This window comes from Lipotes vexillifer, unplaced genomic scaffold, assembly GCF_000442215.2.
Source record: "Lipotes vexillifer unplaced genomic scaffold, Lipotes_vexillifer_v1.1 scaffold387, whole genome shotgun sequence".
Classification (NCBI taxonomy): Eukaryota; Metazoa; Chordata; class Mammalia; order Artiodactyla; family Lipotidae; genus Lipotes; species Lipotes vexillifer.
The window spans coordinates 4,770,724-4,798,051 of record NW_006795399.1 but is presented as its reverse complement, the minus strand read 5'-3'; the positions used below and the strand labels follow the sequence as shown (position 1 = coordinate 4,798,051).

At 40.1% G+C, this 27,328-nt stretch overlaps 1 protein-coding gene across 3 annotated transcripts; it reads right to left on the bottom strand.

Moving 5' to 3' along the window:
* On the bottom strand, positions 1-27,174 carry CBX5 (chromobox 5). 3 transcript variants are annotated; one of them, XM_007467789.1, is made up of 5 exons: positions 27,040-27,174; positions 10,155-10,333; positions 5,061-5,247; positions 1,937-2,037; positions 1-279 (listed from the first exon to the last, which is right to left on the bottom strand). In XM_007467789.1, the coding sequence occupies exons 2-5, from the start codon at positions 10,289-10,291 to the stop codon at positions 129-131; spliced, it is 576 nt and encodes a 191-aa protein (XP_007467851.1). In that variant the 5' UTR covers positions 10,292-10,333; positions 27,040-27,174; the 3' UTR covers positions 1-128. The 3 variants fall into 3 exon arrangements, with proteins under 3 accessions (XP_007467851.1, XP_007467852.1, XP_007467853.1); XM_007467790.1 differs by lacking the exon at positions 27,040-27,174 and adding an exon at positions 12,142-12,184; XM_007467791.1 differs by lacking the exon at positions 27,040-27,174 and adding an exon at positions 11,901-11,985 and having other exon boundaries at positions 55-279.
* Between the last annotated feature and the right edge of the window lie 154 nt (positions 27,175-27,328).

Sequence of the window (27,328 nt, the reverse complement as noted above, 5' to 3'; positions counted from 1 at the left end):
TGTGGAGCACAGTGATAAGCACATTTTTTATGGATGTGTTTAGGATAGAAGAGGGTGGGTAGAGGGAGAGGAGGCAGGGAGGTGAATGTATTATGTACAAAGAGAAACGGCAGAGACCACCCCCTCCTTTAGCTCTTTGCTGTTTCTTTCTCTTTGTTTTCCGCATCCTCAGGATATGCATGCCACGTCAGTCTCTCTTCATAAAATGCTATCACAATTTGTGGACATTTAACATTAGCTTCTTTTGCAAGAACCAGGTCTGCTTCATCTGTGTCTTTCCTGGAGAGAAAGAATATGAGACTTTAGAACGAGAGGAAGAGCGAGAGTCTGTCCAAACTTGGATTTATGTTATTAAATTATGATTTAGATGACTTGATTTCCTCTCCATCTTGATTTCAAAGGGAAAAGGATCCTAACAGTTCCACACTTTCAAGGAGAAATTTAAGTAAATGAATCAAATTGTCAGTAAATATCATTTAACCACTACATCAGAAAGAAACAGAAGTCTGCAGCTAGAATAGATCGAGAACAGCAGGCTTCAACAAAAGGCTGAAAACTAAACTACTATATAAATTCTGCTCCCATAATTTTTATTTGTGTGTATGAGCATGTGAGTGTACACACAATCAAGCCTACATTCAGCCCTATTGATTATGCATAAATTGCTCAATCCAGTTTCTGGATCATCTGGATCATGAAAAGGTCCTAACCCCCATCTTGTGGCCTTTTTAAACACTCATCCTTTTGGTCAGAACTGTGGATTGGAACAATAAGAAAACAGAAATTTAAGTCATCAAAGAATGTAAAATCTAGTCACTAAAATGAAATGTAGGAATTAGCTGCAAATTTCAAGTACCCAAGTTACACATGCTCTACTATCCGGTATAACAAAAAAATCTAGCAAGTTCCTTAACTAACCAGGATTCCAAAACAAGAAAAAAAAATATTTTAAATTAAAATTCCACTGAGATGTGAGCAAAGACAACTAACTCCTTCTCTAGAAAACGGAGATGTTGAATTCATAGAGGTGAGCATTATGGATGAGAAGAGATGGGGGAAAACACACAGCTCAGAGCAGCTACCCAAATGTGGACAGTGGTCGAAAAAGCTAGTTAATATGTGAATGTAAATCATAAGTCCCATATATGGCTGAGTGGGAAAAGCAGTCAACACAGCTCCTTACTTCAGACAGAGTATAGTGATTCTTCAAATATAGACTTCTGGGTAATTTACCAGCAAAATTTCGATCAGATAAAATATTAAACCTCTTGACTATACAACTTTTAATGTAATTAGCTTCCTTTGTGGCACTGTAGCACGAACCCTCTATTTACAGACCAAACTTAAATCACAAGCCCAGAACACTTGGAACAGAGAGGTAGTGAGGGCCACACCATAAATCACTTTGTCTTTAAGAAACCAAATTGAAGGGATGTAACCACACTTTCCTTTAAGAGCCATTCCCTCTACCGGATGAAATAACTTGTGCTTTGGCTAGTGTTATTCTTAATGCTTTTTTTTAAGATTATTTTTCTCTTTTAGACATTATTCAGTGGTCTTGGTCTTCAACGATGGCAGAAAGCCTCACTCAACTCCTATCCCATGGCCACAGGCTCATGGTGTGACGGTAAATGATTCAGAACTGTGTAAATAAACGGTTAGGTCACGTTTACATTGCTTCCTACCTCAATTCTACCATTCTCTGGTATGTGGGCTAATATAATTTGGCTTCATACCAAAGCTTTACAATGTCTTAAATCCATTCTGAACCATAATTCCCATTTAATACTGACAGTTGGTATCAGTTAACAATTTAGATCACTGCCGATCAAAATTCATAGTTGGGGAATACTCAGTCTTCCCTCCCTATCTTCCATACGAATTCAAGCCACTGGTAAAGAAACACAATCGCAGAGTGAGGCCCAATCTCTCTCACCATTTCATTAGGAACATTAAATCGCCACAGGAATCTGTCGCCCCAATGATCTTTTCTGGTTCCAATCCTCTCTCAAAGCCCCGAGCGATATCATTGCTCTGCTATAAACAGAAGATGAAGAAAGGTTACAGCTTGGAGATAAGAGTAAAAAACCTCCCCATTTCTCAGCTCAACAAAGCACAACCTAAGTTAATATCACCAGACACCATTTTTGTCACTCAATTCATAAAGTTCTTAGAACTTAAATACAATACTGGGTCAGCCAGTGACAATGATGCTAAGAGATATTTTTGCAGGAAGATGCAGTTGTCCTTCAAGTATTCCTTCAAAGGATTAGGAGTGGTCCCTAAAACTGCGTAATATCCCTTAAAATGTTCTGGAGTCATCATCTAGGAACTTCTCTAATCCCCTAATCTAATCTTGATATGATAAATGGACTACCCCTAAACTGTTGCTTCTGAGATGATAAACAAGCCCACGTGAACTAAATCCTTTTTCATTTTATAAACTTCAAATATACCACCTCTCAACCTTTATTTTCTAGACTTTTAGTTCACCTAACACTGACCAATATTTTTAATACTTCTTTTCACATAGTCATCTATATTTATGAAAGAACAGAGATAAGAATGATTCAAGGCATTACCATAAAATAGAAAATTTCTTTCAGAGCTCACATATTGTAATACCCACATACTTGGGGAAGAGGCCCTGATCTGTGCCTATCCCCTCCTGATGGAGATAGGTCATTAGCTTTAGAGAGCAGAACTGGACAGTGATTTAAAACAAACTGATAATTCCATAGGGTATTATCCAAACTTGGTCAAACTGCAATCTAGATAAGGAACATAGGGTCTGATTCAGGTGTGATGGCACTGGTAAGAGCAAAATGGTGAAATTTTATACAAACCAGGTAATTTAAAAAACCTCATTATGGAGGATAATGCCACTTATCTAGTGGCAACACAAAAAAAGATTTAGAAAGACTGCCCAAGTGAACTAAATCTCTGTCTGATTTTCATGATAAAATCTCTTTGATCTGACATTCACCTTGCTTTCTTCTGAGAGATACATTCAGCATCCAGGTGGTCCCCAAAGATACCAGAACCCACACTGAGAAGGAAATTCCATGCATGAATCAGGGGACATACAGACTCAAAAGCATAGCCTCTTTTGAGGGGTGCTGAAAGGGAGGAGGTTCCCAGATGTGCACACAGCTGCTCACAGCTGGAATGCTGGTGCACAAACTAAGTTGTAAATCATAGCTGGCGGCTGAAAACAGTTTGCCACATAGGGAGGGAAGGGAAGAAAATTGTTCAAGCTGCTGAAAAGGAGCCGAGGTGAGGAAAATGCTAAAATCATTACACAGGCAGTAATCTTAAATCAGGCATAATGCCGACTAACAAAGTTCTTCTGCAGTGGTCTGAAGAAAGAAACGAAATCCCCTCCTGCACCTTTAAGATACACAATCACCTATCTTCCCAGCTGCCTACCTGACAGCCGCCAGCACTGCTGAGAATGCTATGGGCCCCCAGATGAACATCACAATGTAAGGGACACGTGGGCTGGTTCTCAAGGTCAGCAGCAACAGAACCTGGCCTAGGAAAAAAACTCTCTGCACTGGCCAGCGTCTCAAAGCCAGGTCACTTCTTTTGAAAAGGACAGAAGCCTTAAGTTGAGCCAATACACACTATATGTCACAAATAGCTACAGAAGTCTTATGCTGCATTGTTTTTTGGTCTCTTTACTTAGCTAGAAAATGAATCAAATGACAAGAGCCAGAATACAAAGCGCTAAAAAAAAGAGAAAGAAACAAGTCTTAGCTCCTTAGAGAAGGGAAGGCATTCTCAAATTATTTACCAGTACACTGTATCACAATGATATACACACCTCACCAGAATAGGACAGTTTTGAAAATAAGACTGTAAAACATAAAATTAACTAGGGAAACAAATAAGGAGACAAACAAAAACCTAGAGTCCACTTCCAATGGCAGCCTCCAATCTTTCACTCTATTTCATTTCTTTTTGGAAAGCTGGTCTCCCATTTTCTTTCCTCGGGAGACCAGGAATCACTTGTGTTAAGTCTCTAGAAAATAGTGATGCCTAGGTCTGACCCACAGAAATCTGAATTTAACTGGTCTGAGGTGCATCTTGGGCACTGGAGGTTTTTGAAGCAACCCCCCAGTCCCCTGCTATGATCCTAATGTGCAGCCAGGGCTGAGAACTGATGCTCTAGAAAGACGGGTATCCAAGGAGAATGAAGATAAATAAGGATGCTTATGGCAGTGATGCTAGAAGATTCAGAAGCAGACTTACGCTTTTATTTTATTAAACTTTAAGGGTACAGTACATCCTTCACCACAAAAGGCTTCACAACCTTGAAATAAATGAAAGGAGTGGAAGCTGAGGGATGGGGTATGTGTATATGTGTGCCCAGATGGAAAAGATATAGAGGAAAAAAGGAGAGAGGCAATAACTGCTTATGGCTAGTCACTTGAGAGCTAAAATTCAGAAGAATTAAGGCAACTGAATCAAACCAAAATTTCATAAACACACTTTTCCAAACTGAACAGATTCAAAAGGAAGATGAAAATTAATTTATTTGGAGTATGTAAAAATATAATAGGATAAAAAGAGAATATACATGCCACTGAACTGTTCACTTTAAAATGGTTAATTGTTATTTTATGTGGATTTCACCTTAATTAAAAAAAGAAAGAATATAAAGGGTTGAAAATAAGTGCTACCTTTGGAACAAAAGAAAAGTGAAGCTTTTTAAAAGCTGCTTTATATCCTTAAAAAAATTCACCAAAGACTCTCCCTCTCTAAGATAATTAGCCACTTCTTCATGGATAAGGCACAGAGTAGCTGAACGTTTTATGGGATTTATTTTTGCCAACCTAACGCAATTCAGCGAACACATATTACGTTTCTCACTCATCCAGGAGGGGGCGCTGTGGTCGATCAACATGTCTCCCTGGAAGCTCTTTTGTTCAACAATTTACCTTACAGGCCATCCTTAGAACAGAAATAACCAAAATAATGCCCTTGTTTTGGAAGGAGGGGGATTGGGGGAGGCAGAATAATAGTTTGCGGGGGGGAAAAGGAGAAATAAAGCTTACCTCTCTCTTTTTTTTGGATTTGATATCATCAGCACTGTTTGAGAAATTGGATTTCCTCTTGTTACCTTCTGACTTCTCCCTGGGTTTGTTATTTTCACCCTCCTTCATCTTCTTATACTTTTTCATAAACTCAGAAATTAGCTCAGGGCAATCCAAGTTTTTCTCAGGCTCCCAAGTATTGTGCTCCCTGGGCAAAAAGAATGGAGAAAAAAGGAAAGAAATGAGGGGGGCGGGGAGGAGCGGGAATCCAATGCCTTTATTTTAAAGACGACAAGTAGGCAAAAAAGGAAATAACCTTGGCTTAAAGGAGATAACAAATTTGATCCTAGGAATCTAACCAAGAGAAAAAAAAATCCATAAAAAAAACTTGCACACAATTATTTATAGCAGCATTTTAACGGCCAAAGACAGAAAACAACTCAAATGTCTATAAAGTGGTGAATAGACAAACAAAATGTGGTATATCCAGACAATGGAATACTATTTAGCAACAAAAAGAAACACAATATTAATATATGCTACAACATGGAAGAACCTCAAGAACGTGCTAAGTGGGCTTCCCTGGTGGCGCAGTGGTTAGGAATACGCCTGCCAATGCAGGGGACACAGGCTCGAGCCCTGGTCTGGGAAGATCCCATATGCTGTGGAGCAACTAAGCCTGTGCGCCACAACTACTGAGCCCACACTCTACAGCCCGTGAGCCACAACTACTGAGCCTGCGTGCCACAACTACTGAAGCCTGCATGCCTAGAGCCTGTGCTCCGCAACAAGAGAAGCCACCGCAATGAGAGGCCTGCGCACCACAAGGAAGAGTAGCCCCCCCCTCCACGCAACTACAGAAAGCCTGCGCATAGCAACGAAGATCCAACGCAGCCAAAAATAAATAAATTTATATATATATGTATATATATAAAGAACATGCTAAGTGAAAGAAAACAGATGCAAAAGACTATACACTGTCTGATTCCATTTACATGAAACCTCTAGGGAAAAGAGAAATTTAAAAACAGAAAGCAGAACAGTGGTTCCCTGAGGCTAGGGCTTGGGATTACATACAAATATTTAGGTTCAAGGGAATTCCGGGAGGTTACAGAAATGTTCTAAAACTGGAGCATGCTGATGGTTGCATACTCTGTAAATTTACTAAAAATCACTGAATTTTATACTTTCAATAATAAATCCTATGGTATGTAACTTATACCTCAATAAAGCTGCTAAACACTCAAATATAAGTTCTGCTTTGTAAGTGGCAAAATAATGTGATTTCATACATATAATCATCTATGCAAATGCTGAGAAGACAACCCAATTCTAAATGCACTCCAGTTTATACTGTCTTAAATATGTTACTTATATTTTGAAGAAATGCCAACAAGTTATTGGAAGATTAAAATAATTAGAAAAGAGGTAGTAAGGGCTTAAGTCATTAGAATACAGAGGAACCATAAAAAGGAAAAGACTCAAAACTGGAATTTGGAGTGGATTAATTCAACGCTCTGGATTCAACCTATCGTTACTAGGTATACATTTTTCAAAATACATTTTTATATTAATAAGCAAAAACAATCCAAATTTTAAAAATTGTGTCTAATTAAACTTGGATCAAGGGAGTCCTACTATGAGGAAAACAAATAGTTGGTATTCACAAAGTTGTTCTCTGTATCCCCAGCATAGGTTTTAGAAAAGCAAACCACCAACTACCATCCGCAGTTTATGGAATCAAAGCAAGAAATGTCTCTACACGGGAAAAACTAGACCAGGCATCCTCTTCACTCCTAGCCAGTGGCAGAGGTTCTTTTGATTATATAATAAGAATTAGCTACATTAAGATATATCTGTAAATATATCATAGCAGTTTCTATAATCCCTTCATTGACTGAGGAAAATTTTTTTACATTTATGCACCATTCATTTTAGATCCTTCATTGTTTTTGTTTTTTGAATAAGGTACCTTTAAATTGGAACGGTTTGAACACATGCCATAATAACTAAGTAGCAGAATGATGGGAAAATCTGAGATATTTACTCTAGACTTCAACTTTCTGCAAAAACAGCTTAAGAATGAAACAAAATCTATTTCTAAATCATTTGAGCCAAAACCGGAAAAGCCTCTTCCTCATAGCTCTTCTTTCAGCAAAAAAAAAACAAAAAAACAAAACAAAACCCAAAACAATTTCCTCATACAATAACTTTCTCCTAAATCCACAGTATATGTAAGTTTACTATCCCAGGAGAAATTGAGGCACGAAAATCAAGAGACATGCCAACACTGTAGCATAATAAGCAAGCAGATGCAGAGGTAGGAGAGAATCTCTGTTGCTAGCAAGGAAAGCCAGTCTTCTAATGACATTATCCCTTTTCCTACCATATTGGTATTGTTGTTTCTACATCAATCAATTTTCACCCAAAAGATAGCACAGTATAATTTATAAAGAATCTGGGTTTTAGCGCCAAAGAAATCTGATGCTGGGTCCTTGTTTCAGCACGTACCAGTTCTGTTATCTTTGGCAAACAACTAATTTCCTCATACGTAAACTGAAAATACCTCTAAAGGCTGTTATGAGAATTAAAGAGAACACATGAGGTAGAATATGACCACTGCCTAGTAAACAGTAGGTACTTAGTTGTAGACAATGCTGAAGGGGCACAATCTGTTCCGGTCTTTAATGATAAACTCTGGATATTTCTGACAAAGTAATGACAAATGTTTAATCTGGGACTTCCTTTCCTTGGTGGTCCAGTGGTAAAGAATCCGCCTTCCAATGCAGGGATGCGTGTTTGACCTGTGGTGGTCGGGGAACTAAGATCCCACATGCTGCGGGGCAACTAAGCCCGTGCGCCACAACTACTGAGCTCACACGCCTCAAGAGAGCCCGCGTTCCACAAACTACAGAGCCCACATGCTCTGGAGCCCGCGTGCCACAGCTACAGAGAAGCCCACGCACCCCAATGAAAGACCCGCATGCCCCAACTAAGACCCGACGCAGCCAAAAAACATAAAGTAAATACTAAAAAAAAAAGGTTTAATCCATCTACCGTAAACCTTTTCTTTTCCTCTTTTATGTATGTAAGGTACCAGTAGCTCAATTATATAGTCTTGAAATTCTTCAAAATGCCCAACAATTTCCAGTGGTGATTCAATGGGCCAAATAAACACCCTCAAAGTCTTTAGGTGTATTTTAAATTCCTTTCTCATGGTGCTCTAGGTCTCTCAAATTTATAGTTCACATCTCTAGAAGATGTTGTGCTACCACTCCTCTTTAGAAATATGGAGGGAACATTCCGATTGCTGTGCTACCCACATTTAGTGTTGTGTGTGTGTGTGTGTGTGTGTGTGTGTGTGCTACAGATGCTAAGCATTGTGCAGTGCATAAACTGCCCTACCTAAAACACCAACAGTGCTCCAGATGAGAAACTTGATTCACATAGTAAAATAACCTTAAATATATTCTGAAGGCTCCTGATCATAACTTTGTCCAAAGGTACTGGCAAAACATTCCATCTTTTATCATATTTAAGTCTCACACTTCAAAGTTGTGATGTTCAGTATGGTAACTACTAGCCACATGTGGCTAATGAGCATTTGAAATGTGGCTACTATGAACTGAGACGTGCTACAGAATGTAAAATATACATCAGATTTTGAATTCTTAAGCATGAAAAAGAATGTAAAATTTTATCAATAACTTCTGTATTAATTAATTTTGAAATAGCATTTTGATGTAGTGTGCTTAATAAAATATATTATTAAAATTAATTCCACTTTTCCTTAATGTAGCCACCATAAAATTTGAAATTACGTATGTGGCTTGCATTACATTTTTATTGGACAGCACCACTCTGAGGAGCCTAAACCAGCTCCTAAAAGCTCACTGGGGTCACAGAAACCCATTCTGTTATCAGGCATCCTGAGAAGAGAATTAGTGAGAAATTGAGGCAAAATGCCTAATGATTACACAGCTTCACGCATTTCACTTTTTTCAAGCCCCCTCTCCTATGCTTGTGTGCCTAGTTCTACTTATTCCAAAGGAAAGAATAACCTACTTTAGCACGTCAACATAAAGTCAGTTACTGCCTAATTCTGAATAGTCAACACTTCAGTACCATTCTTAAAGCTCACTGACCTAAAAAGAAGGGGTTTTATAATAATAAAAGATAAACTGAGAGATAAAGGGATAGATTATATTAAAATGTTAACTGTAGAAACTAGGTGGTGTGTATCTGAGTGTTCACTCAATTTCTTTTGCCTCAGCTATATGTATATTTGAAATTTTTAAAAATAAATATTGGGGGAAAAATGAGGTCTCAGATTTAAGTCTCTCATTAAGATGAATGTTTCATCCCTAGGACAATCTTTTTTTTTTTTTTGCATTACGCCGGCCCCTCACTGTTGTGGCCTCTCCCGTTGTGGAGCACAGGCTCCGGACGCGCAGGCTCAGCGGCCATGGCTCACGGGCCCAGCCGCTCCGCGGCATGTGGGATCTTCCCGGACCGGGGCACGAACCCGTGTCCCCTGCATCAGCAGGCGGACTCTCAACCACTGCACCACCAGGGAAGCCCCATCCTAGGACAATCTTGAGGTCCAAGGATCATTATCGAAAGCTATGGGCTATGGGATCAACTACGACTTCTTCTGCTTAAATGTATGTGTTTTAGCTTAGTTACATCCAAAAGAATAGTAACAGCAGCAGTTTATACTTACATTGAGCTTATGTGTCAGGCTCTACACATCTCCCCAATGTCTATATGATAGATACTATTTCTAATCCCTATTTTATTAAGGAAGAAAAAAATTAAGGAACTTCACCAAGGTCACCCAGCTCATATCATAAGTGGTAGAGCAAGAATCTGGACCCAGGCAATCTGGTCCCCAATCTACGCTCCTAACCAGTTCATTATACTGCCTCTCAAAAGCATTCTCATTAGAATATCAGCTCCAACAAGGGGGAGATTTTGCTTAGTTTATTGCTGTGTCTTCTGACTCTTAGAAAGGAGTGCAGGTGGTGAAAGAAAAAGATGGTGATGGTTCACAGGGAAATGTCTGTGTCTGCATCCACCTGCGCAGAGTCCCAAAGCCTGAGAGAAGGCACTTACTCGGAAAAGCCTTTCCACTTCAGTAGATACTCCACTTGCCCCTTAACCACACGCCTGTCTAGCACCTTCTCCACGACGTACTCCTCCTCATCCTCTGAAGAAGAACTGTCAGCTGTCCGCTTGGTTTTCTTTCCCATGTCTCACGCTGTTCCACCTTAAGGACTAAGGCCACCGGGTTCCTGCAAATGGGAAGGACAAAAATGGTCAGAATCCATGTGAGCAGTTAAAACTCTGTCTCTTCTGGATGGGAAGCAGGGGGTATAACACAAAGTTGCCATGTACCTTTTTCTTGCATCTTAAAGCATCCTACAGATGAGTCCTAAGAGTTTAATCAAAAATGGGCAGATCCCCACTTTCCCAATTACAACTTTCTCTTCAGCTAACAAGATCAAAATTATTAGATGGCACAATTATCTAACTCCTCTAATTTCAGATTCCACAAGACAAGTAATGTGAGGGATTTTACTCCTAGCTAATTCTATAACTGTTTACAAGTCATAAACTCAAAGACAAGTATGGAAAACCTTCAGTTAAAAGAACTGTGATAGAATTAACACATTTCCCTCCAAAGTTAATAAGGTTTTTTATAAAAATGGAAAAAAAAAAAAGTAATAAGAAAAGCCACCAAAATCTAACTTTCCTCTGCTCTGAGCATCCTGAACAGTCTCTTAGCAGCACAAAAAAAGTCCTGCTCAAGCATCTTTCGCCACATTTTCAGTGACTCAGTACATTTCCCTTAAACAAACTGAGCTTGTCCCTTCTGAGCATCCATCAGCTCACAAAAGCAAGGCTGACATCTCAAACACATTAAGCCTCCCCTTTCATTTGGGGATGGGAGGGAGGCAGGAAGGAGAAAACGATTTTTTAGTCCTAAAAATCAAAATTAATCACTGAGTTGTTCAATAATTCTTAAGGCTCAACTAATCCAATTATTAAGGAGGTACCTCTCCTCTTAACTGGAGTTGACTTTGGGCCAAAGGAAGAGGAGGAGGAAAAAGAAGTCTGGTCCCAGACTCACATCAACATGAAGCCTCAAAACACAGAGGAACCATTCATAGGCCCAAGGAAAGCTGAAGCAAGGCAACACAAATGGAAATTGAGTTAAGCTCAGAAATATGCACAATCAGGGGTACTCAACAGAGAATCTAGTTTTTTAAATTCCCACAATCACTTTTAAGAATTCTTCCTTAGCCATGGTAAATGGTGCCTAGAGTCTGGATTACAGAGTAGCAGGAATTGTTTTCTTAGCTGAACTCTATTTTTATTTTGCTATAACCTTTAAAGCTTTTTTTCAGCACTAAAAATATTTCCATCCTGATCAGAAGGCCACCCCAGGAATAGGGAAGGTCGCTACTGATCTCGGAATTTTGTTCGAGTAGCATAAAAAGTTGCATTTATCAATTTACTTCAAATTAGCAAATTTTAGGGAATTATTCCCAGAATATATAGTTGGAAACCATACCTCCAGAACTTACTAGCAATAGGTCTGCCCACCCAAAAAACTGTACCCATTACTGCCTCGTAATAAATCTGTCTTTATTAACATATTTTATTTGGAAGAGGGGGTGGGAGGATGGGGTAATGTAGGTGAGGGGTTTCAAAATAATTTTTCCATGAATTCAGGGGAAAGTCCTAAGCTTCAAGAAAAAAAATCTGATTTATTTAAAATAAAAGCAGCCTCCAACCTCACCAGAGACAGGAAATGTCATATTCCAAGGAGAGTAACCCACCCCCGCCCCCACTCACCTTGGAATTTCCGGGAGCTGAGCAGCTTAGGTCAGAGCGCCAGGGTTAAAACCAGCCCCGGGTTAGATGCATGCAGTGAAGCATTGTGGCTATGGCCTCCCCTGCCTCACAAGGAAAAACAAGGATTTACATATGTGCTCTTCAGTTTGAGGGAGAAAAGAGGAAAATCTACCTTTACACCTTCCTGCAGAAGAGGAGGCCCAGAGGCAGCAGATGAATGGGGGTTCCCTCCTTTACCTACCGGATCGCCCCAGTTCTTTCTTTCCCTCTGGGCTAACAGAAGGGGCCTCCCCTCCCAGGTCTGGGGCTTGGCGGGCTGGCAGCTCCCCCGCCCCCACCCAGCTGCCTAGGCGCCACTGCGCAGCTGTCCCAGTCCGTTGCCATGGCAACTGGCAGCCTTACTAGACTAAGGGAGGGGCGGGGGGAGAGGCAAACGGAAAAGTTAAAAGGCTTAACTTTTCTTTTCAGTGAAGACTGGGTGGAGAAGTTGGAAGGTACCTCCCTTGGCCTCAAGGCTAAGGCATGCAGAGCTCTAGGGAATTGGCGCTTGGATTTTAAACCCAAAACTTGTGCTTATACCTCTAAGAGCACTGGGAATTAATCAATAGCATTTTAAGATCTAACAGGATTATAGCTCAACTGGGGGGGGGGGCGGGGGGCGGGGAAAGGCTAGCTCCTTCTACAAGATCAGTACAAACTACCCACACCCTAATCCAGCCCATCAGAAGCACTTTAGACAAGGCCTTTTCTACCATCTGTCACTGAACAGTTAATTAAGATTGCTGGGGTGGGGGTGGGGTGCAGGGACTAACCCGAGAGGGTGAAGGGAAGGATTTCAAAGATGCTATACAACTTTCCCTTTGGGGGGAATCACTGGATACAGAAACAGAATGTAGCGACTTGAAGCACTATCAAAGAACCTTTCAGCTGAAATTATAGATAGAAAAAAATTTAATAAGTAGTTTTAAAAAAGAGAAGGGAGGGAGCAGTCCAGTCACAACCGTTACTATTAAAACCACTTCTCATTAGTTGTTCTTGTAATGTTATAAAACAAATTTTCAAATAATTACCCACCTGGAACATTAATTATACAGTATAGTAATTTAAAACTTTGTATATTAAGAATCCCTAATAATTGAAAAAAGGAAGACTAAAATAAAGAGAATTAAGACTTGCAGTCCCATGAATTCCTTTCTCCTGGCCCTAAGAACATTTTAGAGAGCTCCAAAACTCTGCTCTCTGCTTTACAGATATGGGTCTTTTAGAGATAGAGGCTGCTGCCATAGGAGATTAAGAAAAAGGGACAATCAAAAGCAAAGAACCCGACTGAGGAAAAAAAAGAATGGTGATTCTTTTACAGTTTAAGGGCTAGAGCCTGGACCAGATAAAGCATCAAGACTGGTTATTATTTTGGTTATCAAACAGAAGAAACTGTAGGGTATGAGGGCAAAGTGGACAGTTTTCAACTATGAGGATTTCTTCAACCTTGAACAGACCCATCAGGAAATCTGAGTAAAAACTGCCTTTCTCGATTCTTCCTAACTTTTAAAAACTTTTTGTAGTTAAGGGATATGAAAACAATGCCAAAGGAATTAGATCAGGGTTGTGATTCTGTGATTAACTTGCCATGTGTGATCTTGAGTAAATAAATTTTAGCTCTAACCCCAGAATCACTAAAGTGGGCCAAATAAATCCCCACTGCCTACCACCTAGGGAAAGAGTGAGTTTATGTTGAAACCAAAGGGCTGTTAAGTCCCCCAACGAGAAGCTTTCAGGGCCTAATACAACAGCAGCAGGAAATATGTGACCTTCCAAATTCCTAAGCCATTAAACCATATCACATGCAGTAACTCCTGCAGTTCAACATGTTAGAGAGCAAGAAAGGAGGAACTGTGTCTTTGTTAACCAGGTGCTGGTAAACTAATAAACCTTCAGAGAAAAGGCAGGTAACCCTTTCTCTCAAGGGCAAAATTCTTACTCCTTAAAATTCAGGAAAGCATTGGAGATGGCAGAATGAAAAGACTTAACAGCAATTCTGTAAAGGGATAAAGGACAGGAAAGAAGGACAGCAATGCTAACATTTTAGTGAAACCTTTCAGGCGAAACAAGGGAATTCAAGGAGGGAAGGGACAAAAACATTCAGGTGTCCATCCTTCTCCTTAAAACATCAGGAAATAAAGAGCCAGATCAATTCCCTCCTTCCCACTCTTAAGAACTGCCTAAAAGGCACATGGCTAAGATCCCTTTCTCTTTGGGAAATGGGTTTTGTAACAGCTGACAAATCAAATTGGGCCTTATGCCAGGAGTCAGAGTCCAACCATAATATTCTGTAAAGAATGGCATGCAATTGTCTTGTAAATCTCCTGGACAGTCACAGACCAGAAGCTAGCAAGGATGACGACATAGTTCTAATGGAATGTCTCTTATCTTAACCTTGAAGTTACAGATCTGCTCAGGAGCAGCAGTAAATGAGAAATGCACTCAGACACTGGAGGGGACATAATTCTCTTTTAGACAGTGCGACCCAGTGTATTAGGGTCAAATGAAACACAGAGTCAGACGGACAATTTAAGGGCTAGAGCCTGGACCAGATAAAGCATCAAGACTGGTGGTTCACACTGAGCTTGGACGGAGGGAGCATTCCAGTGTGAGAAATGAGACATGGCTGGCAGGATGATGACTTGATTAAGGTAGAATCCCAATACCATGACAGAGAAAGAGAGGCTGAGCCTCTGAGCACAACCTTATTATCCTTATGGAAATCTCCATGGGAAAGGGTGGGCTTCTCAAGTTTCTAGAGTCTTTCAGACATAACAGCTCTCAGCCTTTTCTTGAACATACACAGGAACTCTCTGGTAAAGGCATCAACAACCACAGAATCCAGCAATTTAATGGCCCATCAGATCACGAGAAAGAGCAGGCCCACCAACTCTTCATATCAACGATACAAGGCAAATTCACCTTACAGACCTCTGAGTGCTGGGGGGAAAACACCTAAACCAGGGATCTGGTGAAAATTCAGCCTTGGACAAACATCAAAGAGCTTTGCGGTCAGGCACAGTCAGAACCCACATTCCAAATCGATGACAGGAAACTTCTTTAACACATGAATCTTCCAGAAAAAAAGGGGGGGGGGAGAGGTGAAGAGGTGAAGCAGAAAGAGAGGGACAAAAAAAGCCCCACACATTATACGGGTAAAAGAAAAAAAAAAAAAGGTAAAAACTGCCAGCGCCCAGAAATTACAGAGAAGGCATTACTGAAAGCTGGAGCAATCCAGAAGAACAAGAGCTTTAATGATTAGCTGTTTGTATCAACCAATCAACTCTGGAAACAGAGAACCACCCACATGAGATCTCTGGTATCTGTCTACTCTGTCTAGTTCAGGTTCTGTCCTAGTCCCTCCAGTCACTACTTTTCAATGTGAACTGTCCTGGTGGCTTTTCTTAGATCTCGGTGTAGCACACTGTATTTTCATCACGCTTACGAGCAAAAGCATATATATGTATTATATATATTCTAAGTTTTTCTCTAAGTTTTCTTTATATTGTTTAAAAAGTAATGAAACCGACGGCTAAGCTGCCTCACTGAACTACCTACTAAACTGACATTAGTCAAACCAAATGTCAAAATGCATAATCAATGAGCTCTTTATTTTAGAGTTTCAATATAAATTTTATAAGCCCACTAAAAAGGCAAAATCTTCTGTAAAGCAAGTCATTCTAAAGAGTAGGAAAGGGCGAGGGCATATGCAAAGGTCCCTATCACATGTATTAATATGCCACTGATGGGTGACTTCAGTTGGTCTAGGCTTGAGAAACTCCCATTTCTCCCCTAAGGCCCTTGGGGAAAGCTGGTGGCTTATGCGAAGATTAAACTGTCAGCTACAGCATTGTCTTCAAGGCATCCTCTTTATAGCTTTATTGCAGTAAATAAAACAGATGAAAAGCAACCAAATTTACAGAACCATTTTAATCTGGTTTGTGTTCTTTGCTCTTTATAGATCTAGAAGTACCAATGGTTTTAGGTTTGTAACACATACAGCATAAAATTAAAATACCCTCTATAAAGATGTTTTCTTCTACTAGATTTATGATTTCCAAAGTATAAGCCATGTGACATTTTAACAAAAACACAGCATAGGGATGGCACATTACAGCTGTCCCGGCTGTCTCAGGTTTTGTTAAATGGGCTGCTAACTATCACTCCACCTCCACCAAAAGCCTATGAGCACCCAACTCAAGAGGAGTTAAAAGCTTTCTAAATGTCTATTTAAGAGACTGGATTAGGAAAGAGTTGAGGAGGAAGATTAACTGTGGTCGTTAACACCCCTGTCATTAACAAGCCACATACAGAGAACACAAACTTTATTAATAGAGAGGAGTGTGGAAAGAGGAAATGGTTCTCCCTTGGCTATAGCACAAGCTCCAGTTCATGATCCTTCAAAAATCAGGCCAAGGCACTGCTTCAACCAGTCACAGAATTATTCTGGGGGCAAAGTATCCTATTTGTTGATTATCTAAGCCTCCTGCTCCAGCGAGCAAGGGAGTAAAGAGCCTTTTGTTCTTTTAGATTAAAACATCTACATTATAAATGGAGATAAAGGGTGCCTATTTGACTGTACTGTCCTTCAAGCTCTGAATGCCATTAAAAAATATAAATGAATGTGTACTATAGCAATTCTCAGAACTGCTCAAAGCGTTAAGTCTGGTTCATTGGTATATTTACCACTAACACACAAATTCTTGATAACTCATTACCAGATCACAATTCCACAAAATAACTTTACATGAGATATTTCTTTTTCCTTTATTCAAATCTACCGAATTTCTTCTCCCAAGTGTCCATCTTCTCTAAATTTAGTTAGGGCACACCTAAACCCATCGCTGGGCAAGAGGTCAGATAGTCAATTGTTCCAAGATTCATGAGAAAGTAGAGTTTGTATCACTATGGGCAAATGTCTTCCAGATGGTGCTTCCAACAACTCTATCCTTGGGATGTACTGAATTCATCTCAAAGCACCACAGTCTCTAGTGAGTGTTAATCTCACACCCACTCCTCTCTATCAATTAAATGTGATGAAGCATGAACTAGTAGATCTTGTCACCTTTCATGAAGAACCTAGCAATTTCATCATAAATCTTAAGAAAAATGAGTAAGAGCAACGTTTGACTAGATTACCATGAATCTCAGATTTTTACATACCACTTTGGCAATTCATGTTCACAAAATATGGAAGGGTTAAAAGAGAACTGAAGTATCCACCACCAAATAAAATTATGGTCATAAAGCAGTTTCTAAACAGCCATAAAATTAAGACTCACACTCATCTAGCTTGTACAGATTTTGGCCATCAGCAGCTTAAGGGTTACAAGGGCCCCTTCAGGTCATTTCAACAATACCTCTATTTGAAGGAAGAGCTTCTACTATGGCAAACAATTTACATTCTAACGTAGTCTGTTTTGCAAGGACATTCAAGAGTCCTAAAAATTAATTTGCATAACCAAACGAAAATCTCTAACTGTTGAGATGGTATTAGACTTTAAATCGATATGCTAAAACCTGATTAATATATCCTGACAAAAAAAGGAGTTTTTATATAATTGGAATAAGAAAGATATCTCAGACTGTAAAACTTCAGGAGTAAAAGACAGCATTCCTTCAACATATGGCATAGTTTTGTGCTCTGCCATTACCTTGGTGTATTAGCAACATGAATTATATTGAAGTCATAGCCTACAATTTAGATAAATAAAATCAAGCCAGTATTGAACTTTTTCCCATCCCATACAACGGTATCCTTGGCAGCTCCTTGGCCATCTATTATGATCCTGACCAATTTCTCTCTGTGGCAATTTAAAAGCTGTAAAAAAAAATACATAATGGGTGGTGACAGGAGAAACAAACCTACACCAGAAATTATTGAACCTTGTACATCTCTGCAAGCGTCTCTATTGACATTTAAGTGTGAGTTACTATGCCACAATATCATAAAAGTGTGCTCTACATTTCAGATATCTTGACAGTTAAATGCAAAGAAAGGCCATCAGATAAACAGCTAAAGGGATGGCCAATCTCAGACCACCCAGCTCTTCTTCCACTGAGCACTCTGACACATTGCTTATGCCAAATAAGATGTTTCTCTCTTTTTGTCTAGCTTCCAACCATCATCCCAATTCAGATCCTATGCCAAAAGGATGATACAGTAATACTGATCCTTGCTCTAAAATTGGTTACGGGACATTTATTGAGGGCCAAGTAGGTGTCAAGCATTGCATACGCAGTGAGTCTAGCCCAGTCTTCAACTTAAGGACTAAGGATTTTAAGATTCTTCTTAGTTAAGTCAGCACTGATTAGCACCATCCCCAAAGGTTATTACAAAAAAGCTACTAAAGGGGTAACTAGTTAACAGTGGCAATATCAGGACTAGGAATAAGGAGATGTGGGTCCTATCCCAACTAGATCACTGAAAGGTTGAACTGGACAGTTCACTTAACTTTAAGGGTGTTAGCTATTTGCCCTACTTATCTCATAGGTCTGCTGTGGGGGTAAAAAAACGAAACACTTTTAAAAATATAAAGCAGGGGCTTCCCTGGTGGTGCAGTGGTTAAGAATCCGCCTGCCAATGCAGGGGACACAGGTTCAAGCCCTGCTCCGGGAAGATCCCACATGCCGCGGAGCAACTAAGCCCATGCACCACAACTACTGAGCCTGCGCTCTAGAGCCTGTGAGCCACAACTACTGAATCCCGTGCACCCTAGAACCCATGCTCTGCAGCAAGAGAAGCCACCGCAATGAGAAGCCCGTGCACCGCAACGAACAGTCCCCACTCGCCGCAACTACAGAGAAAGCCCGCGTGCAGCAACGAAGACCCAACACAGCCATAAATAAATAAATAATTTATTTTAAAAAAAAATATATATATATAAAGCACGGAAGTTAATAGTAGATGAAGTTAAAAATAATGAACACGTTGGTGTTTCCTCCTATTTTCTGGAACAGTTTGTGTAGAATTTGATATTATTTCTTCCGTAGAAGTTGGGAAAATTCAACTGTGAAGCCATCTAGACCTGGAGTTTTCTTTGTGGGGAGGGTGTTAACTACAAATTCCATTATCCTTGATACACATAGGGCTAGCGAGGTTCTGAATTTTTTCTGAAGTGAGCTTTGGTAGTTTGTCTTTCAAGGAAGCCATTCATTTTACCTTAGACATTGAATGTACTGGCATAGTTGTTCATGATACTCCCTTCTTACCCTTCCACTGTCTGTAGGATCAGTAGTGATAGCACTTCTCTTATTCCTGATATTAGTAATTTGTGACGTTTTCCCCCTGACCAGACTTGCTCGTTAGTTTTATCATCTTTTTCAAAAAACCAACTTTCAGTTTCATTGATTTTTCTCTACTGCTTTTGTCTTACTGCTTTTACCTTCACCATTTCCTTTCTTCTGCTTACTTTGGGTTTAATTTGCTTTTTCTTTTTTTAATTGAATAAATTTGACACGTAACACTGTAAGTTTAAGGTGTACAGTGTGTTACTTTGATACATTTGTGTACTGTAACATGGTGGACAATGTAGTGATATTTATGTTACATAACTGCAGTACAATTATTATTGTCCATATTCACTATACCATGCATTAGGTCTTTAAGGTTATTTACTACTTGTTACAAGTTTGTACCCTTAAACATCATCACTCTTATCCCTTCTTTTTCTAGGTTCTTAAGATAGAAACAGACTCTAGATCTTTCTGCCTTTTTAATTAAAGCATTTAGTATTATAAATTGTCATCTAAGCACTGCCTTGGCTATATCCCACAAATTTTGACGTTATCATTTTTATTCAGTTCAAAATATTTTCTAATTTTCTGTGTGTGATCTCTTCTTTGATCCATGGGTTACTTAGAAGTGTGTTTAGTTCAAATATCTGGGGATCTTCCAGATGTCTTTCAGTTACTGATTTCTAAGTTAATTCCATTATGGTCAGAAAACATACTTGTATGATCAAATCCTTTTAACTTTGAGATTTGTTTTATGACAGAAGATGGTCTGTCTTGGTAAATGTTCCCGTGCACTTGAAAAAAAATGTGTATTCTGCTACTGTTGGATGGAATATCCTATGAATGTCAGTTACATCAGACTGGTTGATATTGTTGTTCAAGTCTATTCTGTACTGACTTTCTGTCTACTTGTTCTATTAATTACTGAAAAAGGGTGTTGAAATCTTCAATATAATTGCAGATATCTACTATTTCAGTTCTATTTTTTTTTAATTAAAAGAGGGTGTTGAAGTCTCCAGCGTAATTGCAGATGTCTATTATTTAGTTCTATTGTTTTTTTCTTTCTTGTACTTTGACACATTATTAGTTGTGTAGAATTATTGTGTCCTCTTGATGAGTTGATCCTTTCATCATCTAACCTAGTGTTAGCTATTTGCCCTACCTACCTCATGTCTGTTAGGGAAAAAGAACAAGAAAACACTTTGGAGAATATACAGGAAACAGAAGGTAAAATGTTGGATGTTAAAAATAACTTTAATGAATTTGCTGAACTATCTGTAAGTTTCACCTATGCTTGTCTCTAACTACACATATGAGGTTTGCCTATGGTTTCATCAGATTCCTAGATATAATTTATTGTTGTGAAATACTGAACAAATTAGCAGTATATTACCCTCCACAACTCCCTGTGAGGTAGTAAGTGAGTCTTACTGATTTAGGGATGAGAAACAAGGCACAAGGAGTTCAAGGATTTGCCTCAGAAACCAAACTTTAGATTTCCCAGCCTACTGGCTGACCTCTTTAGCAGAGGGCATTTTATTCCAACATAATTATGCCTGCTGGCTCAGATATGAACTTGCTTTATTCTAAGAATTGTAGATTACAATCAGAGAAATACTTGAATTCAATTTGATTCCTCCTCTCCATGGAAGAAATAAATAATGAGTGTGTTATCAAACTTGATCTTAAAGTAGTCCTTTCAATGACACCATCTCAATCCTATGCTTTCTGGTGTCCTTCCTAGCAATGAAACACAATGGAACAGGCACTTAGTAAGTCTGAAGAATAAGACTGCATGTTGGGACTTCCCTGGTGGTCCAGTGATTAAGAATCCGCACTTCCACTGCAGGGGGCACGGGTTCGATCCCTGGTCAGGAAACTAAGATCCGGCACGCCAATTGGTTAAAAAAAAAAAAAAAAAAAAAAAGACTGCATGTGAAAAATTTTAAAACTAGGTCCATGACCTATTTTCAGTTAGAAAAATCTGCCAGTGCTATTTTCTTTTCTTAAAATTCTGCTTACTCCCCTCTCTTTAAAAATAATTTTAACTTGAGGTATAATTGATTGTAAGTGTTTAAATTTGTTGAACTATTCTTACTGGATAGGAAATCCAGACTACACAGTCCACAGCCTCATTAGAAAGAGTGAAAAGTCGTCCAGCTAGTCCATTACATCCTTTTTAGAAAATCACACACAATTAACAAGTAGTTTGTTATCCTGTGTTAACATCCTGAGAAGTTGACAAGCAGCCAACGAAATCTTCTGTCCCTCAAGTCCTAGGCAAAACCACCAGTGGACTACACTGACCCAAAATATAAGAATGAGTTCTTGATTTGCATTTAAAATTAACTTCAAAAATAAACTCCAAGACAATTTAGGAGTCACTTCATAAAAGTTCTAGGTCCAGAAGGCTATTAGTTCTCACCTATCCAATTTCTTCCATATAAGAAACTAAGGGCTGGGACTTTCCTGGTGGCACAGTGGTTAAGAATCCACCTGCCAATGCAGGGGATACGGGTTGGATCCCTGGTCCGGGAAGATCCCACATGCCACAGAGCGTCTAAGCCCATGAGCCACAACTACTGAGCCTGCGCTCTAGAGCCTGCGAGCCACAAGTACTGAAGCCCACGCACCGCAACAGAGTAGCCCCCGCTCGCCACAACTAGAGAAAGCCCATGTGCAGCAACAAAGACCCAACACAGCCAAAAAAAAAAAAAAAGAAAAAGAAAGAAACTAAGGACTGAAGAGGGCAAATGGCCCACTTGGGTCTCCTGAGCCTTCCCCCGCCCCCCAACTGCCCCTCATTTTTTAAAATAACCTTTCCTTTTTGAATTAGGTAAAATTTATTTGGATAGGGGTTAGAGAACCAGGGTATAACAGTCTGAATGATGGCCCTCCAAAACTTATCCATGACCTAATCCCTCAAACCTGTGAATACTACTTTACATGGCAAAAGATGTGAAAGGAGAAATTTATCCTGGGTTATCAGTGGGCCTTAAGTGCAATCACATTTATCTTTTTAAGAGAGGCAGGAGTTCTGAGAAAGACACGCAGAGAAGGCAACATGAAGACAGAGCAGGGAGAGATGAGGCCATAAGCCAAGGAAAACTGACAACCACCAGAGGCTGGAAAGGCAAGAAAGTGACTCTCCCCTAGGGCATCCAGAATGGGCTCAACACCTTGATTGCAGATTTCTGGCCTCCGAAATTGTGAGAGAATAAATTCCTGTTGTTTGAAGCCACCAGGTTTGTGGTAATTGCAGCCACAGGAAACCAAGACACAGGTGAAATAAAATTTTAAAAATCATAAACCGGACCTATATAAAACCAATTACTGATGCAAAAAGAATTGTGCTTTAAATGACCCAAAGAATGCCTAAACCCTTTAATCTTTCATTTCAAAGGGTAAGTTGAGGCGATCACAGGATGCAATTTATCTAAAATTATGGCAGATCTGAGAAGATAAATTCAGAAAGATCTAATATTTACACAGCTTCCAACAAGAACAGTGTAGGTCTTCCCCCAAACATGCTATCTGGTAGAGCTCCCGAACAGACTAAACATGGGCAACAGTTGTCACTGTGGGTGTTCTGCCAACACAAGTGTAAAGTTGTCATCAGAAATGAACACGTGGCTTCGAGTGGCTTACAGAAATCCAACAAATCTGCGTCCTGGACTCTGCACAAGCCAACTCTTCTCAGGATGACCTGGACTCCTTCCCATTAGTTCGATGATCAGCTAAAGCCATCCTCTACAAGGAGGGAAGGAAAATCAAAGTTTATGTCAGGGAAAAAAAGACAACTGCCCAGAGTCCAAGTTCATAGATAACAATGTGTAAATATCAGCCATACTAAGTCAGTTGTGATATCTCACACTGTAATTTATTGCTTTTTAAATCAACATCCAGAGCATTTAGGCCCAGTTTCACATAAGGTAAATGGAAATAAAAATAGACCAAGTAAAAGGACAAGAAAAAATGCTTTACCAGGGGATGTTAAATGGGCTATTTCAATAAGATATATAAATCATGCTATATGGTTAAATAAAATACCTTGATAAAAGCAAAAAATAGTAGTCTTCCTTGGAAACCTTTGTACCCTGGATACCTTTCTCTCTTTTCCAGAGGTACTGTCAAGGGCAGTGAAAATCACCAGAACTTCCCTAGATAATATAAAAATCCAGTCACTTCAGAGGTATGTTCTCTCTCTTTCCCCAGTTATTATCTTGCTCACCTCCTGCCCAGACAGAAGCTTTCTACTTACTGTATTTCAGACAGACCAGTGAGGATGTGTTATTTTCCCTTTTAGTGAATAATCACTTCATGTTTGGATGCAATAACATGCTTCTAAATTCTAAGTGCAAGTGCCTGAAATTTAATTTTTGTAACAAAGGCTCAGCATTTTATATTGTTAACAGAGAGGAACAAATTAACAACCAAACCAGGTTCTCCAAAGGCAAGAAATAAGTCTAAACTTAGGATTTTCAATGTGATAGTCTCAGAATTTCATTGACAAATTACCCACTAGAAAGAAATGTTTATCAGACCTATTAACTGTGACACTGTAAGAGAAGTTACAGTAAAACAAACAACTTTTATTTGCACACCACAGTAAACCAAAAAGTCTAGCTTCAAGTCCTGAAATTTTTCAAATTAAAATATACCATTAGAGGGCTTCCCTGGTGGCGCAGTGGTTGAGAGTCCGCCTGCCGATGCAGGGGACACGGGTTCGTGCCCCGGTCCGGGAAGATCCCACATGCCGCGGAGCGGCTGGGTCCGTGAGCCATGGCCGCTGAGGCTGCGCGTCCGGAGCCTGTGCTCCGCAACGGGAGAGGCCACAGCAGTGAGAGGCCCGCGTACCGCAAAAAAAAAAAAAAAAAAAAAAAAAAAAAATACCATTAGAAACATCAAATAAGGGGTCACTGATTACAGCCAAGTAGGTGGGGCTGGAAATGATATGAATCTACTTGGAGTAATCCAGGGTGGCATGATTTGGTTACCTATTTTTCAGTCAGTATTTCTTTTCCCCCAGTGTACAGGTCTCTACACAGCTGAAAAATCAGATCAGCAGAAATCGACCTGTGTTTTTAAGAAAATGAAATAGCGTACTATAGATGAGAAAATGTCAGAAAGGGGCTTCCCTGGTGACGCAGTGGTTGAGAATCCGCCTGCCTATGCAGGGGACACGGGTTCTATCCCTGGTCCGGGAAGATCCCACATGCCCAGAGCAACTAAGCCCGTGCGCCACAACTACTGAGCCTGTGCTCTAAAGCCCGTGAGCCACAACTACTAAAGCCCGCGTGCCTAGAGCTGGTGCTCCGCAATGAGAAGCCACCGCAATGAGAAGCCCACGCACCACAACGAAGAGCAGCCTCTGCTGGCTGCAACTAGAGAAAGCCCGCGTGCAGCAACAAAGACCCAACACAGGCAAAAATAAATAAATAAAATAAATAAATTTTATTAAAAAAAAGAAAATGTCAGAGTGCTTTACACATTTATTTGCATAATGAAACGTTAAAGGAAACAGGATTAAGTCAGATGGGAATGTAATAAGCATCTGAAGCAGTCTACCTTCTTCAAAAACATATTTGCCATTATTTTAGGAAGCCAAACAAACACAAGATGCAATCAACGTTCAAATTGCAAGAAATGGTAAAAACCTTAATGAAATTTTCCTTTTATCCAATCAAACAATGATCATGCTATATCTGAAGAGATAATCATGAGGATTTAGTGATCCATTTACCAAAGGACACTTCCTAAACACTTCACCCATCTTCTCCCTCTAAATTCCAATTGACAAAATAAAAGATTTTGTCAAGATAATCAACTCTACCATCTGTCATTTCAGTCAATGATTTTCAAGTGTAGATTTTGCACCCCTCCCTCCCAGGACATTTGGTGACATTTTGATTGTCACAAGTGGGCGTGGGGGGAGGTGAGATGCATTTATCAGGCTCAAAATATCAATAGTGCTGAGCTTGAGAAACCCTGTAGATCAAGATTGTATTCCTTTCAGACCTAAATAAATTAGGGACAGATACCCTTAATCTATTTCACTTTAGTTCTTATAAACTAAGTAGCTGCATTATTAGCATACCTACGAATAGTTTAGAAGCAAATACAAAATAGGTTTTCCTTTTGCAAGTGCCAGAGAACATGAAAACCTCTCCTCTGGTTCACGATAAGCTCATCTAAAATCATCTTCCTTTTGTACAATGTCAGAAAGGTCTCTACTCATAAAAGAACTTCATATGTATTTGAACTTATTACAGTATTTAAGCATTTTTCCCTTGACACTAAATAAATCAGTAAATATTAGAGCAGTATAGACTCTGATATAGCCAATATGCAATGAAAATTTCTGTTTTACTAAAATACACTCGACTGATAAGAATGGGCATTACTAACAGGATATGAACTGCATATAAAATACTTTGAAGGAAATATAATCAAAAGGCAAAAAAATAACCCAGGTGTCTCCAACACCCTAAGTATCATCCTCCTTAAGCAACTTCCTTTTTATCCAAATCCAGATATCCTCAATGGAACAGCAGAAAGGGCTTAGGAGATCTGTAATGGTGTAAAGAAAGAGATATATATGGAGAGAAAAGTTCCACAGAGAAGAGCCTAAGATAAAGGCACTGGGGACATGGACAATACTTGCAAAGCATTTAGCATAATGCCTAACAGGTATCAATACTAAGTACTCAAAAAAATCTATTTTTAAATTTACATTTTTAAACAGAGAATCAACCTTAGTTCTTAACGGAAAAATAGAACTTTTTTGAGGTGTAAGGAGTAAGGAGGTGTTGAGAAGCACTTGCTTATAACTGAAAACACAAAAACAATTGGCTTTTAAATTTAACTTGAATCACAAATTATTATCCCTGAAAAGATTTAAACATTGGAAATCGGACCTGTCTCCATCCCACTGTATCCCTAGAGGTAACACGCTTTGGTATGTGGCTTTCCAACTTTTTCTGTGGATTTACAAATCTCTTTGTCCGTGAAAATATGCATTATTACAATTATGTTGATTTTTCTTGGGTACCTTTCCACAATACAAAGAGATTTATCCTATTCGCTCTAACATTTCAAGCCCGTCTTCCTAAATAAGCGCGCTCTCAAAGTCAAAAGACCTCCCTTGTTGCCCACCGCCCCGCAAAACTTAAACATTGCTGGATAGTGGTGGGATGTACCTACATGGGGAAATAAAGCCAAACTCGAGAACTATAGGAGCAAACTTACAGGTTCCCTACCAGAGAAGTGTGTGGCCTAGAGACCCAAAGGCTTCGTTCAAGTCATTGTGAATAAAATACCCACCCCCTCGCGCCATCGCAGGCAGTGACTCCCCATCCTTGCATCCCCAAATCTAAGACCTCCCTCTTTTGGAGCGCTCATTGGACGGCCAGCCCGAGCGCTTTCCGTAAGCTGTCCGCCTACTGGCTCCAGATTTGGTCCATCCATTTAACCGCCCGACTGCCGCATCCCCCATTGGAGTCAAACCGCTGCCTCTTGGAGGAGCCCAACCTACCGCGCGCTTCGTGCTCATTGGCTCAGTGAGCCGCTGCTCAGGAAGAGAAAGCCCGCCTCCCACATACCGATGGCCCAAGGACCGGTCAGTCGGCAGCTAAAGGAGGACCCAATTGGCCTATTCACTCGCCAGTCAAACTCTTCGGCTGCAAAGCTCCACAGAAACTACAGGAATAAAACATCCCGCCCCTGTTCTTCCATTGGTTGGGTGGACCCACCGCTCCCCCTTCACTAGCCCCCACCCCGCGGTCCATTCATTTCACACAATAACGGGGCCAACTGGAGTCGGTTCAAGACCTCGTATGCGTAGGCAAGACTGTCCGCCACTTACCCGGGATCGAGACCGATCACTCACGCTAACGTCTCCCCTGTTCCTCGGTGGTGAGGCCGGACCACAGGCCGCCGCTGCCGCCGCGTTCTGCGTAACGCCAACCGCCCGCCAAAACGGATCCTTCCCTGCGCCTGCGCGACCAATCCTGGGACTGGACCCTTTCCCCGCCCATTACGCCTGCGCAAAAAGGGGCCCAACTCCCGCCACTACGCAGGCGCCTTAGGTTCGCCGCTGTCTCCTGCCCGCCATTTCACGTGTTCCAAGCGCCAGGCGGAACTTCTTAACGCGC